Source organism: Anastrepha obliqua, chromosome 1 (assembly GCF_027943255.1).
Source record: "Anastrepha obliqua isolate idAnaObli1 chromosome 1, idAnaObli1_1.0, whole genome shotgun sequence".
In the NCBI taxonomy this organism is placed as follows: Eukaryota; Metazoa; Arthropoda; class Insecta; order Diptera; family Tephritidae; genus Anastrepha; species Anastrepha obliqua.
Genome location: NC_072892.1, coordinates 106,329,720 through 106,346,081, shown reverse-complemented (window position 1 = coordinate 106,346,081; position 16,362 = coordinate 106,329,720). Strand labels below are relative to the sequence as shown.

Here is a 16,362-nt window from a genome sequence, read left to right as displayed (position 1 = left end):
TTTTGAAATTTTTTTTATCTATTTTGTTAGTTTAGAAGAGAACTTAATACTGAAGGGAACAAGCTATGATTCATTTCAAAAGGTTCATTAGTTTTTTTTTCATTCATGTACGCCAATTCAAAGAAATCATAAAAATGAAAAGTCGAGAAAAGAAGATAAAGTTTGTACTATAGCTGTCCGGTCACAGCGTAACTACCTAACGCTCGCCTACCTTTGGCTTTGTATCTACGGAAATGTTGAGAATTATTCTCTGTAACTTTGTGTGAATATTCTGAAATATATTAGGAATCGCTTAAAACGAAAAAAAAAATTGATGATTTAAACCAGGCTCCCCCCTTAATAAGCCTTAGACAGTAAATACTGGGTTGCCCATATTCGACGGACCCATGTTTTTTTTTAAATCAAAGAAAATTTTTTGATGTTGACGATAATAATCATTTTATTTGGTTCAAGTAGATTTGTTGACATCACTTCTTGAATATAATATCTCTCAAATGGCCACCCTGAGCCTGCACGGCGTATTGTGTCCGTTTTGCAGCATTTTCCATAGTTTGAGCAAACATATCGGCTGGAATAGCTGCTATTTCCTCACGGATGTTGTTCTTGAGCTCTTCTATGGCCTTTGGCTTATTAATATAAACCTTTGATTTTAAATATCCCCACAAGAAGAAGTCAGGTGGCATTAAATCGGGCGAACGCGGTGACCAGTCAAAATCGCCATTTTTCGACCTCAAACGACGAGGAAACAATTTCTTCGACAAATCGATTATGGTGCGAGCTGTGTGTGGTGGAGCGCCGTCTTGTTGAAACCAGAACTGCCTCATACGCTTTCGACGAATAATTGGCATCCCAAAAGTGGTTATCATATCGCGATAACGCTCCTGATTAACGGTAACAGAAAAACGGCCCAATAATCGTTTTCGCACTAACGCCGCACCAAGCAGTAACTTTTTCGTCGTAAAGGGGTACCTCTTGAATTTCGTGGGGATTTTCGGTGGCGTAAGTACGGCACTTTTGCTTGTTTACCGTCCCATTCAACAAGAAATGAGCCTCATCGGACATGATGATTTTGTTTTTCTTCTTCTTCTTTTGACTTCTTTTGTTGAATGTACCATAAATTTGAACAATTTGAGAGCGCTCGCGTGGCGTGTACTGTTCCATGGTAAAAATCTGCTTGGACTGCCGCTTCCAACGCGGTATGCCATTAAACGATCTGACGTTTCTGTCAAAGGATAAAGGGTTGCCAGATGGGTCCGTCGAATATGGGCAACCCTGTAAATAATATGTTTGGGACATGCAAAAGTTAGTTTTAATGTTAAAGGTTAAAAAAATCACAGTAAGTCTTTTCGTATGTATAGTTTTAAGAATTTAGATAACTTTTTAAATTAATTTAATATGAAAAAATAAGAGATTAATCGTTTATTTGGGAGGCTCTTTATATTGGCAGGCATTTGCCTTTATGCCATATGGTTATCCAGGACACAACAATTAATAGAAATAAATAATTGGCAAATGCATTTCTGTTAGTTGTTTGGCCGAGCTCCTCCTCCCATTTGTGGAGTGCGTCTTGATATTGCTCCCCAAAATGGAGGGACCTACAGTTTTAAGCCGACTCCGAAGGGTAAATTGTTTTTATGAGCAGCTTTTTCATGGCAGAAATAAGGCTTGCCATTGCCTGCTGAAGGGCGACCGCTATTAGAAACAACTTTTTCTATTATTTTGTTGTTTCTTACACTCCCACGGACTCCCGGACGGTAGTCATGCACTAACCCATTCGGCTACGGCGGAAGAGCTTATCCAGGATAACCTTTTCTTCAGTCGGCGATCGAGCCATTATTTTCTTATAGTTAGAAGCCGCCAACAGTTTATAGGAAACCTAGTTTCTCACCAATGCCTTACTTCACAATTAGTCAAGGCAGCTGGTAGAATGAAACCATGTTTCATAAACGATAAACGAAAGCCTTCTTTCCTTTTGAAATAAGGCACTAATAAACCGAACACAATTAACATTTATGACCGCCAAAGAATTTCCATACCTCCATTAAATTCACTTCGTAAATTATTTATGGCCAAAATTTTCCCACTGTGCAACAATTTGACAAGGCAACGGTGGCATTCTCTTAAGTACTGACATTTACATACTTATGTGCGTTCCACACGGAAGCACGGCAGTACCGAAACCGGAGCAGTGGAGCAGTGGAGCACTGGAATGGGACATACCCGAGCGCTTGTGCGTGTGCAGTTACTTTTAAGGCTTACGGTAGTACATATGTTGTAGTTTGTGGCTGTGTATGTGTGTGTGTATGCGAAAGTAGGCACCGTAAGTGTTTCACGGACAAAGTCAAATAACAAATTGGCTGCACAAAATCAGCTACAAGAACAAACACAACAATAACAACGAGCATAACCAGTATACGGCAAGTAGTAGTAGCTACTCCTGACAAGATGAGATCAGACGAGATGACATAATTAGGTTAAGCAACATAAGCATTCTTTGCTACTGCCATTGTTAATCCCTACTCCCCGCTATTACCAGCTTTAGAGAATTTCTTATTGCAATTGGTATCGTTGCTTCCGTTTACTTTGTGGCTGCGCTTTGAATGCCGTTAGCTGGCGGCAAAATTGGTAAGGCTGATTGGTGCGCTGCCAACTTTCGCTAATACCTTGATTAGATGGTAGTCGTTGTAGTTGTATGGTATGCCATTGCTGAAGCGTGCAAGAATCCGATTGTCAGCCACTTTTACTCAAATCTTTTATTTTTTGTGTAGCTACCTATACATATATCCACGTATACATATACCTACACATGCATATACATATAGCCTAAGTAGCCTAAGTGTCTGTTATATTTTATGAATTGCCACGCGAGTTTGCTTCCATTCTTTTGTAATGATTTAATTTAATTTCATTGATGGCTTACAGTACATGTACATACTTATATACATACACATACACATACTTATATATATACACATATTAGTATGTGTGCATGTTTGCATGGCTTTTGTGCTTGCCTGTCAAAAATTCTGAGTGCCCTAAGTGAAATTCGTCCGTCCAAAAATCAAGTTCGTAATTCTAATGTCCTTGACAAATTTTTGTGGCAGTCTTTGTGTAATCACGCTCCGCAATCACTCCCCGCTCACCTCACCCACTCAACCACTTACATTTCAAGTGCAACTGTTTGCTGCGGAAACGCTTAGTTACACTCTTCTCAAAAATGTACCGTCTAGCAAATATACCATATATGTATGTGTGTGTATGTAGGTATGTATATTTCACTTTTCTTCTGCACTGCATTTACTCTGATACTCGTAATTCTCTGCTCAATTCCCCGGGCGAATTCATTTCAGTTGATTTCAGTAGTTGACAATTGACAAAAGGACTTGATGTAATAGCAATGAGCTGTGGTTGCGGTTTCTTGCACTTGGGGAGCCAGTAGTGGACGAACTTGGCATGCATCTTTGGTTCACAATTTTATAATTCACGTACATTGTAGCTACAATACTTGTAAATAAAAACTACTGCAATACTTGTGAGCGAGCGAACAAAGGGAATGCTTTCATTTGATGCTTTCGAGCTTTTGTACTTGTACTTATTTACGAGTAACAAGCAATGCCGGTTTGTGGAGTAAATTGTTTTCTAAATTATTATTTCTGAATGATATTAAGCTGCCACAATTTAAAAGTCGCAATGCATTAGGTTTGCCGGAAATTATTCTTTTTTGTTTTTGGGTAGGTAAGTACATACAACTAGTGCCAAGACCCTTCCCCTCAGACATGACTGAAACTGAAGGAGCATTTTCTAAATTATTGGGAGGTTGAACTAGTTTTAAAGGTTTTTTTCGAATATTTGGGGCTTTATTGTGAAAAAACGATACAAAATATTTTATTCGAAGTATTGGCCATCGCTAGCTACAACTTTCGCCCATCTTTCGGGCAATTTCCGGATGCCGTTTCTCCAAAATTCCGGCCGCTGCTTGGCTATCCATGACTCAACCCATATTTTGGTAGCCTCGTACGAGGAGAACCGCTGGTCCGCCAAATCGAGACTCATATGCCGGAACAAATGATAATCGGAGGGAGCTATGTCTAGACTATACGGCGGGTGGGGTAACACTTCCCAGCCAAGCGTTCCAAGGTATTTTTTGACAGGTTGAGCAACATGCGGCCGAGCGTTGTCATGTTGCAAAATAACCTTGCCGTGCCTTTTTACCGTTTCCGGCCGTTTTTCTTTCAATGCCCGGCTTAAATGCATCAATTGCAGTCGGTAACGATCCCCCGTGATTGTTTCGCCCGGTTGGAGCAGCTCAAAATATACGACGCCGACCTGATCCCACCAAATGCAGAGCATGATTTTCTTGCCGTGAATATTCTGCTTGGCCGTCGACGTTGGGCAAACCCCATGATTTTTTGCGTTTTGGGTTATCGTAGTGGATCCATTTTTCGTCGCCATTCACCACCCGATGCAAAAAACCCTTCCGATTTTGTCACTCGATCAGCAATGGGCTGGCCAAGACGCTCCTTGTCTTCGGTGTGAAAATCACCACTTTTGAATCGTCGAAACCAGTACTCACATGTTGAAATCGACGGAGTATGGTCTGGGTAGGCCTTCTGCAGCAATTCACGGGCTTGGGCTGTATTTTTTTTTCAAATTGAAGCAGAAAAGCAAAGCTTCCCGCAAATTGCGTTTCGACGGCACGAATGTCAACTACTCGGAGCACGAAAACACTGCGTTGTTTATACTTCAGCGAAATGACAGATACTGATAAACAAAGCCTAGGGATGAGGCTTTGTCATGAATATATATTCAGTATTGCCAACGCGATGAAGTGATAAATAGCGTCATCTGTGTGTCACCTTTAAAACTAATTCAACCTCCTAATATTATTTCTGAATTTTATTAAGCTGCCACAATTTAAAAGTCGCAATGCATTAGGTTTGCCGGAAATTATTCTTTTTTGTTTGTATATAAAATTTTTGTTTATGGGTAGGTAAGTACATACAACTAGTGCCAAGACCCTTCCCCTCAGACATGACTGAAATTTTGGAAGGAGCATTGGTTGTACTCAGTCGATTGGCTGCCAGTTGCGGTCTTAGAGTCTACTCTGGCAAAACGGAGTTGGTGCTATTCGCCAGAAAATACAAACCTACACCTTTTAGAACTCAATTTTTTACGCCCGTTGCAAGTGAATTATCTGGGTGTAATACTTAACCCAAATCCATTGGATGCTGCACATCGAAAATCGAGTTAAGAAGGCAATGTTCGACCAAGCCACATGTCGTACTCTGGATGTCCCACTTAGTGGTTATGCTAATTTTGACATATGGTTGCCTAGTTTGGTAGGTAAATCTTCAGAAGAGTTATGGCACCACTAAATTACAGAGAGTTTAGAGGACTGCATGTATTGGCATCACTGGGACGTGTAGAACATGCCCCACTGCCGCCCTTAACATCATTCTGCACTTACTTCCCGTTGATTCGCAAGTTCAATCCATTGCTGCACAGAGCGCTATTAGGTTGAAGGAGATTGGTATCGGGAGGCAACCTGCTGTAGGACAAGACAGCATTTTGAGGCAAATTTACACTCCTTCTCCGTACTTTGTCTCCATAATCGCAAACTGGGTTTGGAGGATTGTGCTGCCAAGTTATTGTGGCGGTCACTGTAGCTAAATGGGAAGTGCTGGACTCGAAGTCCAAATGACAAAAAAAGTTTTGTTTAATAGCGGTAGGCCCTCTGCAGGTAATGGCAAACCTCAGATTGTAGCTTTGCTAAAACAAGCCCCTGATAAAAGCTATCTGCAGTTCGGAGTTGCCACCATTTGTGGAGGTCTACGAAATACCTTACCGAGGTGCACGCACCAATTACATAGCATAGTGGGATATGACCCAGGATTGCATCGGTTCATCATCATCATCAAACATCATAGCTCTGCAACGCCTACAACACAGAGTGCGTTCAAGTTTTCTTCACAATGCTACTTCAAAGCGGTCGATCTTGAGCTTTTGCTTTGTAGTTACACGATAAAGTCAGCAGACATACAAGCAATGCGATCGTTTAGTTTCCAGTTATACTGGATTCTATAGATATAGGTACAATCATCCATTCTTATTTGGCCAAAAATCTCTTGTACAATTTTTTTTTCCATATTAGCAATCTGCGCGTGGTCAGCAAATTTAAGAACTTGAACTCTCAAGCTAGCTAATGGATCCGTTTAGGACATTATAGTTAACGATTTAGGTTTGCGACGTGTTGCTGGTTGGTCCCAAAGGACCTGAACTTTATTCAAAAAACGAAACACCAAATACATGATTTCCAAGACTGAATACGATCCAACATTGATCAGACGTATCAGTAGACGGAGACGAGACGTAGGTTTATGAGTACGACACGCAATCCAGACAGTTCTGAGTGAACCAAGATCAAAAAACCCCACGTCGAAAAATCACTTCAGTCAAAGAAGAAAGCGATGCACATGATTTTTAAGGAGTACAGCGGTACTGTACAACACAAATTTTTGCCAGAGGGTTAAACAGTTAATAAGGACTATTATTTAGGTATTATGAAACGATTACGTTAAGAAATTCACCAAAAAGGAAAGGATTTGTAGGAAACAAACTTGTGGATTTTGCTCCATAAAAACGCATTGTCGCACAGTGCCATCAGTGGCTGAGAACTTCAGACCAAGAAAGAAGCGAATACCATCCGCAAAAAAAAGCCATCAATTTCACACACAACTGGCTCCATCATAAACAGAACTGCTTAATAGCTTTTTTAAAGCGTAATACCACCCTACAATATCCGCATAGTATGAACCGCGGCCGCCATAGACGGATGGGTTGGTGCGTGACTATCCTTCGGAATTCAGAGAGATCGTAGGTTCGAATCTCGACGAAAGACCAAAATGAAGATCAAGTTATTTTCAAAAAGTGGTAGCCCCTCGGCAGGCAATGGCAAACCTCCGAGGTTCTGCCATGAAAAAGCTTCTCACAAAAAAATATCTGCATTTCAGAGTTGGCTTGGAATTGTAGGTTCCTTCATTTTGTGGGACAACATCAAGACGCACGCCACAAATAGGAGGAGGAGCTCGGCCAATCACCCACCCAAAAAGAGTGTACGCAACAATTATATATAGTGTACTATATACATATATATATAAAGTGTTTTCCCATAACAGGTGTTATTTTGAATTTGATTGCGCTATCGAGAGATGATTAACGATTTTTTTTTGCCGGGCTTGGATGGTGTTGATCTGGACAACGTTTATTTTCAGCAAGACGGCGCTACGTGCCACACAAGCAACGAAACCATTGATCTTTTACGGGAAAAGTTTCTGCACCATGTTATCTCTCGAAGAGGTGATCACAATTGGCCACCGAGATCTTGTGACTTAACACCTTGTGACTTTTTTCTTTGGGGCCACGTGAAAGAGAGGATCTACGCCAACAGCCCAGGGTTGATTCAAGACCTCAAAGATGGAATTCGTGAGGCTATCGAGGACATAGGGCAGCCACTTTGCAATTCATGAAAAGTATCCTGTTAGCGTGGTCGTGGTGGTCATTTGCCTGATGTTATTTTCCACTATTAACGGCATACCTTCCTCTTTATAATGAAATAAACCTCCGATCATTTATATTAAAAAATAGCATTTTTTATGAATATCAAAATAACCGATGGAGGCCTATACTTGTACTTTTGAAGCGGTGCGATATTTGGGAGTTATGCTCGCATGTAGTGGTAATTCCACACCTGCACCCAGGGATCGCGCCAAAGTCGCCAATAAAGCGTACTACCTTAGTTTATTCAAGTCTCGGCTCTTGACTTAAAGTACAAAGTTAACAATTTTGAACCACGGATGTGGGGTGTGGTCTCCTAAGTAATGTTCAAGTCCTTTGCCAGCTCTCTGTTGGTTAATTTTGTGGTTATTGATAAACTTTTCTTTCATTTTATTGATGTTTTCATCAGCTTTCGATATCGACACCCTGCCACGGTATCTTTTGAAGCGTTCATGCCACTCGTAAATGACTGTTTTTAGTAGAGTATCATTACCGAAACAGTTTACCAAAATTTCAAAACTTTTCGCACTATTAAAAAAGGAAATTAATTCAAACCAGTTGTTGCAAATTCAATTCCGTTTTTAAAACTGTAAAAAATCGAAAGCACGTGTTGAGGTAATATAGATTTTCTCAAGACGGTGTCAGTTTTACCAATACTAAGCAATGGGGATACAATTTTGGTAGGAATGTTAACCACCGATGGAAACCATAAAATATAACCTGAAACTGTTGAATTAGAGCGTCGGCTGGCGGTTGTTCCGGGAACTTTGTCGGCGAGGTTCTATAGCAGGGTCGGATTCTACAAAAAATTTAATTAAGATGAATGAACAGGTGATTCCGCAAAACCATACCATGAGGATGTGTATTGTTTTCGATCACGGAATAATACAGAGTGTAAAGTATTCAGTGACAGATTTATCCAATAAGAAGTATGTTTCAGCATACTATCCCACATAAAAGTTCATATGTGTTGTTTTTTTGTTTTTTTTTTTTGAGAAATTAATCTCCTAATATTAATGAAAGTTGATATGAACAAATGTAGGTATGCAAATAGATATTAATGTAATAGAATCTATTAAAAGCTTTACGCCGATGAAGCAGAAATGTAATTAACAAAACCATTTCAATTGAATAAAAAATGAGCTTTTACAAAAAGGGTCATTCCAGAAAAATTCGCGCAGCAACCGCACACATTCAATATGAATCCGAATTTATGCTTTCATTAATTGATTAATTTTATTTGTGTTCCTAAAGTGAATACCTTAAATTTTGTAGCTTATAAAGAATGGTTTTCAATATATTTAAAATTCACTTATGGAGTAAGTTTGAACTAATTTTTAAATGTTAATCAATTATTGTACCTGAAAGCAATGTTATTTAGTCTGAAGAAAAATATGATAAATTCTGTTAGGCTACCAATATGAAATAGAATATTTCAAAATTGTTCGAAAGGAATGAATGGCATTTTTATTACTAGATTTGGTCTAAAACTAAGTATTTAAGACAGGTATTGGAGCAGATTTTTTCTTCGGCTAGGATTTTAAGTAGAATTTTGCTGATGCAATGCCGAAGCTTTGACATTTTGAAGAACATGTCTGTCCTAAACTTGCTAATATAGAAAAAAATAAAGATCACGAAGTGGTTAAGCTGAAAAGTGAGCTGGTACAAGTCTGGTCTAGTTCGCGACTAGTATATTTTCCTGTGGGGTAATAACGGTAGAAAATTAAATTTGGGTTTTAATAGCAGTTTGCATAATACACTTATGTTAAAGAATTTGAATGAAAATTACCAAGGTTATTCAATAATAATCAATTTAGAGGACGAGATAAATTTTCCCGCTAAATTTGACAGCTGTTGGTTTAACCCTAGAACACACACCCAGAAAATACCACGTAAACACACACCCGGGATACGTTTGTACCCGGGACCTTATTTTGCGGTTTTTTTAATGCTTATTCAACCGATTTCTATGATTTTTTTTTTAAATGTATATTTTAATATATAACAAGTATTTTGTTTTTTGTTTCATTCGAATATTCCTACTGGTTCCAGCGATATGGGCAAATAAAGTCAGGACATGCAACAGTGGATTTTTGTTTTTGTTGTTATCCTGATAAATGCAAAACAAAATAATACAATTTATAATAATATACTTGTAGAGTAACAACGAATACACATTTTGGTTTTTATTTTATTGAAATATTCTACCTGGTTCAAAAGATATGTGCAAAAAGGTCGCGCAAGGTATGGGTACGTAGATAGCAAATGCACTGGTATAACTGGTTTTTGTATTTTATATGCAGTTGCAAGGGTTGTTTTCACACGAGGTGTTGTTATAAATGCTGCCTGTTGATATTTTCATTATTGTTTTGGTGCTCAAAAGTGTAAGAAGTGAAAATATAAGTGAAAATAAATATAACTGAAACTATAAATAACTGGATACGAAATGACTTCAAGAAGAAACGAATATTTATCAAGTGCAGCATATAGAAGGTAAAAAATGTAAAATAGCATCAATGTAAACATATACTAATTTTTTTTATTATGCAGGCTAACTGAGGAACAGCGAGAATCATATATACAATCTTTATTTGATGAAATTTGTGACGATGACGCTCCCTATGACTTTGACTCAGAAGATGAAGAAGAAATTCAATTCAATGACATTGAAATTGCTGATGACGATGCTGAAGTTTCGCAAAGTGTCGCAGAAGTATTACCTGATTATGCGGACTATGAGGATGATGAAGAAGAAGAAGTAGAAGAAAATAATGGATTACCTGCTAGTGGCGAAAAATTTGTTGCACGTGATGGTACTGAGTGGATGAAAGAACCAAATGTAAGTCGTCAGGTACTCAGACAAAATATTGTAAGAGAACGTTCTGGACCAGCTAGATGCACTGAAATTTTGTCAATAGAGCAAACATTCAAATGTTTCATGGACGTTGAAATGGCTGATATAATTATGCGCCACACAAATAAGTTAGCAAAAAAAACTTATAATGCTTACAACAATGCGCATCCAAACACAACTCCTAAGTCATGGCCGCCTGTGTCAATAACAGAGCTGTATGCATTTTTTGGCATACTTTTTATGACTGGTGCGAACCATAGCAATGGAGAACATGTTCGAGATTTATGGAGCGTCAAAACCTATCCTTTATATCGTGCCACAATGGGAGTCAACCGTTTCTGTTCGATATTGCGGTTCCTAAGATTTTACGATAAAAACACTCGTGCAACACGCTTACTAACTGATAAAGCAGCACAGATCAGTGAGTTGTGGACGATGATTAACAATAATCTTGCTGCACATTACAAGCCCAGCTCATGCTTGACGATTGATGAACAATTATTTCCTTACCGTGGACGCACACGGTTTACGCAGTACATACCGTCAAAACCTGCTAAATATGGTGTCAAGGTTTGGTGGATTTGCGATGCCACAAATGCATATCCACTGCATGGACAAATATATACTGGCCAAGCAGAAACTGGTAGGGAAATGAACCAAGGCGAACGAGTGGTGAAGGATTTGTCTGCCAAATACCAAGGAAGTGGCCGAAACATTACAATGGACAATTTTTTTACGACCTTGCCAGTTACAGAACTGCTTCTCACCTGGAAACTCACGATCGTTGGAACTTTGCGCAAAAACAAATCATATATTCCTCAAGAAATGAAGCAGAACAAAAACAGGAAAATTGGTTCAACGACATTTGGCTTCAAAAATAATGTGACAATGTGCTCTTATGTTCCCAAAAAAAATAAAGCAGTAATTTTGCTTTCGACCATGCATAATGATGCTGAAATAGCTGACCGTGGGAAACCTGAAATAATTGAATATTATAATCGTACCAAAGGTGGTGTTGATCGAATGGACCAAATGTTTGCGGAATATCCAACACAAAGACAAACAAAACGATGGCCACTAGCGATGTTCTTCAACATGTTGGACATTACAGCTCTTGCAGCCTACATTGTCTACGATTTGAATAACCCTATGTTGCCTTGGAGAACAAACAACAAGCGTAAGCAGATCCTGCGCAGCTTGGCTGAAGCATTGTGTATGCCCATTATTGAAGCCAGAGCCATAAATCGTCAAGTGACGAGAAAATTTTTCGACTAAAATTGCTATTGAAGCATATTTCAACCGACCGCTGGAATCAATGGTCTCAACAGCAGCATCAACATCTGCCGCAGCGCGCACGCCAAAACCTGTGTCCGGATCTTGCTATTTATGTTACGCACAAGAGGAAAAACGCCGTAGAAAAACCAGAAAGCTGTGCGCCAAATGTAAGAAGCCAATGTGTCTCGAACATTCCGTCACATCAACAAATTGCTCTATTTGCCATGATTTTCCTTAGATATAAGATGCATTTTTATAATTTTTATAATAAAAGGCAATAATATAATGTGTGAAATGAATATTTTTAATTTTTCAAATAAAAAAATAATATAAAAAATGTTTTTTTTGATTATTATGAGGATTTTTACTATTGGGATACAAATGTATCCCGGGGTGTATGTTTACGTATATAATGTGTTTGGAAAGCTGTAGCTCCTGAACCAATGGTTCGATCTGGTTCAAATTTTGAATTTGAACTCAAAACTAAATAATCTTCCCAGATCCGAAGTTGGCGGTATAGAGGTATAGCGGTTCAAAAGTTACAACACTTCAAAGTTGAAGTGGATACATTTGTACCCGGGTGTGTGTTCTAGGGTTAACGAACTTGTCACACTCTCAAAGTTCAGGCGCATCTTTTGAAGGCATCTGTATAGAAGGTTATGCCTCAACATATTAAAGCATAAATTCAAAGTTCACGCACGAATGGGACTGTTTCAAAAAAACTTACATTGCAATAGAAATTCCAATTATTTTTGACGCTAATTAAATTTGTATTGTATCGCTCGATCGCCCTTTGTATTGAGTAATGAACTTTCAAAAGGCCACTTTAAAAATAACTGAACATTGCCTTCTGAGGCATCATCAGATAAATAGATTGTATGTATGGGCTGTTTTTTTAACTGCGTGAGCACTATTGATATCGATAATAATGGTATAACAGTTGAGGTTGGCAAACTATGTTGGTATTTATTTTATGTATGATTTGGCAAGTCATCATGAATCATTTAACGCCAAAACAGCGCTTCCAAATGGTGGAAATTTATTTTACTAAAAACAAATCTGTTCACGAAGTCCAGCAGTACTGGCATTATTGGTCCTTATTTCTTTCAAAATGAGGAAGGAGCTGCCGTTGCGATGAATGAAGAGCGCTACCGAACCATTGTGACTACAACTCCAAAAATTAGTCAGCTAAACATTTGGTTCCAACAATACGGCGCAACTTGCCACACAACGCACATAACAATCAATTTGTTGCAATATTCAAGCGATTTACAGATTTATTGGAAAAAGCAGCCAAAAATTGGACTGATCGAATGGGCTATGTAACTCGTAGCCGCGGCGAACATATGCCGGACATCATATTCAAAAAATAAATCCCATAAAATTATCTAACAGATTATAATAAAATAAAGATGCATTCCAATTCAATATTAATTTTTTATATCTGCAAGTTCTCAAGCTCTTAAAAACCCCCGATACATATTTACATAAATGGCAAAAATATTTCTGAAATAAACAAATACGCGAGGATGTATGTGCAGAAGAATAGCCTACCTCTTTGTCACTGTGTACGGTCACTTCCGCATTCCGTATCGGCTCACCATCTAGCAACCATGTAATCTTCGCCGCCGGATATGAACCCCACGAATCGCAGCGCAAAGGCACAGGTTGACCGGCTGTTAGCAGATCATTGGCTGTGAGAATTTTCACGCGTACCGGTTTCACTGCGGGAAAAAATTACATTTTTTTACAGAATATTGATTAATTTTTTGTTCGTTAATTGTTCAATAAATTACATTATGGTACTTATATACTTATACATGCTTGTAATATAACACGCATAAGATTTTTAAAGGTGCATAAGTATATGTAATAATTGCACTTACAATGAACTTGCACCGTTACTTCCTTTATTACTGGCGCTATCAGCTTTGTGCCTTGCGCACGACACTCAATTTTCGCACCAAAATAATCACGTGTCGTTGTACCGATCAACAATTGATTCACCATAACGGTCGCACCCTCTTCTACAGACGTGTGGCTGGTGCCTATCAGTTCCATGTCATCACGCCACCAGGTGACCTTTGGTGCTGGACGACCTAGACGGTGGAAAAAAATAAACAAAATCATTATTTTGAATCAGGCAAAAAAAATGTATAGAAATTCTGCAGGTTCAAGGGAATTGGGTGGCAAATTTAATGTACTTTAATATTGTAGAAGTATTGCTGATGAAATTTGTTGGATCTCACCCACATCTTTTTTTATTCCATTTCTACCCGGGCTTATTGAAAAATCCTTTGTAATATTGCATGAGCCAGTTGAGAGGTACACACCCGTACATACTAAATGAAGGAGATAATAAAAAAAGATCGCAAATGTTTATAGATGAACCAAATGAGTGGATTAGTACTGGATTCTTGCCAGAACTAGCGATTTTGTATTTGTCAGACAGTTGAGAAATTAGATGTTTAAAGCGAGAAATAGCTTATCGGCAGTCAATCTGTTTTACAGAAAAGAGAGCGGATTTGAATTCAAAAAGGGTTTGGCTGGTCATATTTTTTAGCTATTTATCCGAGCTTGGTAGCTCGACAGGGCCGTGTGTTCATTAAAATTTACGGTGTGAGTCCGAAATAATGCGTTTAAGTGAATCCTGTCCGAAATAATGCACTTATGCCAATTAATAATCACAAACTATCTTCGATAGCTTCTCAGCGGGCATTCAACAAAAGCTTCCAATATTTGGGTATCACTGACTAAGACGAATTCTACGTATTTGGTGGCCAGAAAATGGTGCCAATGGTGCAAAAACCTATTGCAAAAGAAAACAGAGAACGCAAATGAAGCTGGATTGCCCATTCCTTGAGGAAAGACAGTACTAAAGTCTGCAGGAGAGACAGACTTTGAGGTACTTGGAGACGCTACCTAGAGCAGGAGGGAACTTATAGCCGTGGAAAAAACCCTAACTTGGAAGCAAGTTAAAACTGAAACCAGAAACCGTGCAGAATGGAAAACATTTTCTTTTTTTTTTGTTTAAATTTTTTTTTAAATTGAAATTAGTTAACTTTTCTCTTTTTTTATTTTTGTATTTTTTATTAATTTTGTAGAAGAATTCTACAATTGTAATTAATAGATATAAAAAGAATACGAATGAACAATTTTTATTTGATAATTTAGCTAGCTGTAAGAAGCATTTTTCAAAAAAATTTTTTATTTTTTCTCCGTAATTTAACTAATTAAAATTATACTTTTTTAATTAAAGGAAAAATTATTTTTAGCAAAATTGTTAAGGAAAATATTTAGGGTAATATTTTATACAAAATTTACGGAAAGTTTCGTTTTTCAAAGGTATTTCAATGGACTTCTAGCGTAATTTTTAAAGCGTTAGCGTCATGGGTAATTATCAAATAGAAGATAGAATAAATTTAGAGGGTAGCACTAATTCCGCCCTATGCTCTAATTAAGAACGGTATTTCCTAATATAACTATATAAATAATTTCATGCACAAACTATTTATTGTTAATTTGACAAGAGATATCAAGGAATAAAAAAAAAAAATTAAGAAAATAATCGGTTGCTGCGTGATTACCGAGAAGAAGTGCGTAGGTACGAGTCCCCGTTCATGAAACACCAACACCGAAACAGTTTTTTCTAATAGCGGTCACCCCTTGGCTTTTATGCCATGAAAAAGCTCGTCATAAAAAAATAGCCGACCCCGAAGGCTTAAAACTGTAGTAAAACGCCATTTGTGGAACAACATCAAGACACACACCACAAATAAGATGAGGAGTTCAAAAAATACCCAAAAATGGAGTGAGCGTCAATTATAAATAAATAAAATGAGAAAAAGAGAATAATTTTTTTTAGACTTGGTAGCACTCATGCAGAAGCTAATTTGCCTGCGGTGGCTTGTAAATAGTTAATAGTCAAAAAGGCAAGCCCGAATTTTTATACAAAACATTCCAGGCTCATAATTTCAATTCTAACCCGTTTGCTGAACTCACTCACTGACCCATTTCGGAACTCTATAATTCAAAAACGCAGCAGTACTAATTACTTGCTGGTTATAGGCACTATTCCATTTTTGGCCGCAACTGTACGAGTATGTGAGCATACGAATAAGCTAATGCATGTGCATCTATGTGTACGCGTGCGATTGTATTAGAAAAGTTAAACTGAACTCCAAGTAAACATTAAAAACATCAAAATCAAATGAAACCAACTACAACAAGGGAAACAATAAGCGCATGAATGTGTTGCGCATCGCTCATCAGCAAGAGTTCTGACGCATGCGACGAAACTTTGCTACAGAGCGTTAAAAAATAAGTTTTTTTTTAAACAACTCAAACAAAATCTAATCAATTCAAAAAAGTTTGGAGCTCAGTTAGAGTACCGCATAACAACAACAACACATATACTTCCACTTCTATGTATATATGTATGTATGCGCATTACATATGAGGAATCACATTGAAAACGATGCCACGGCGTATACGCAACAAAGTTGTTTACCAACTACTTTCTATATCTTTTTATGGTTGTGCGCTGCAGAGGATTATTTTATATACATTCGTGCACTCATACATGTTTATATATATATATATAATCGCACGTATAAAGAATATAAACATTCGCGTGTAAAATAAACAAACAGCTGATGCCTCAGAATTATTCATTTACT

The 16,362-nt window shown here is 37.9% G+C and overlaps 1 protein-coding gene across 1 annotated transcript in view; it reads right to left on the bottom strand.

Moving 5' to 3' along the window:
• LOC129236403 (uncharacterized) overlaps positions 1 to 16,362 on the bottom strand; it is a 391,692-nt gene that overhangs the window by 235,606 nt on the left and 139,724 nt on the right. Inside the window, exons 6-7 of the mRNA XM_054870777.1 lie at positions 13,570 to 13,782; positions 13,238 to 13,407 (exon numbers count right to left, since the gene is read on the bottom strand). Coding sequence (XP_054726752.1) covers positions 13,238 to 13,407; positions 13,570 to 13,782 — 383 coding nt within the window. The remainder of the gene's footprint in view (positions 1 to 13,237; positions 13,408 to 13,569; positions 13,783 to 16,362) is intronic.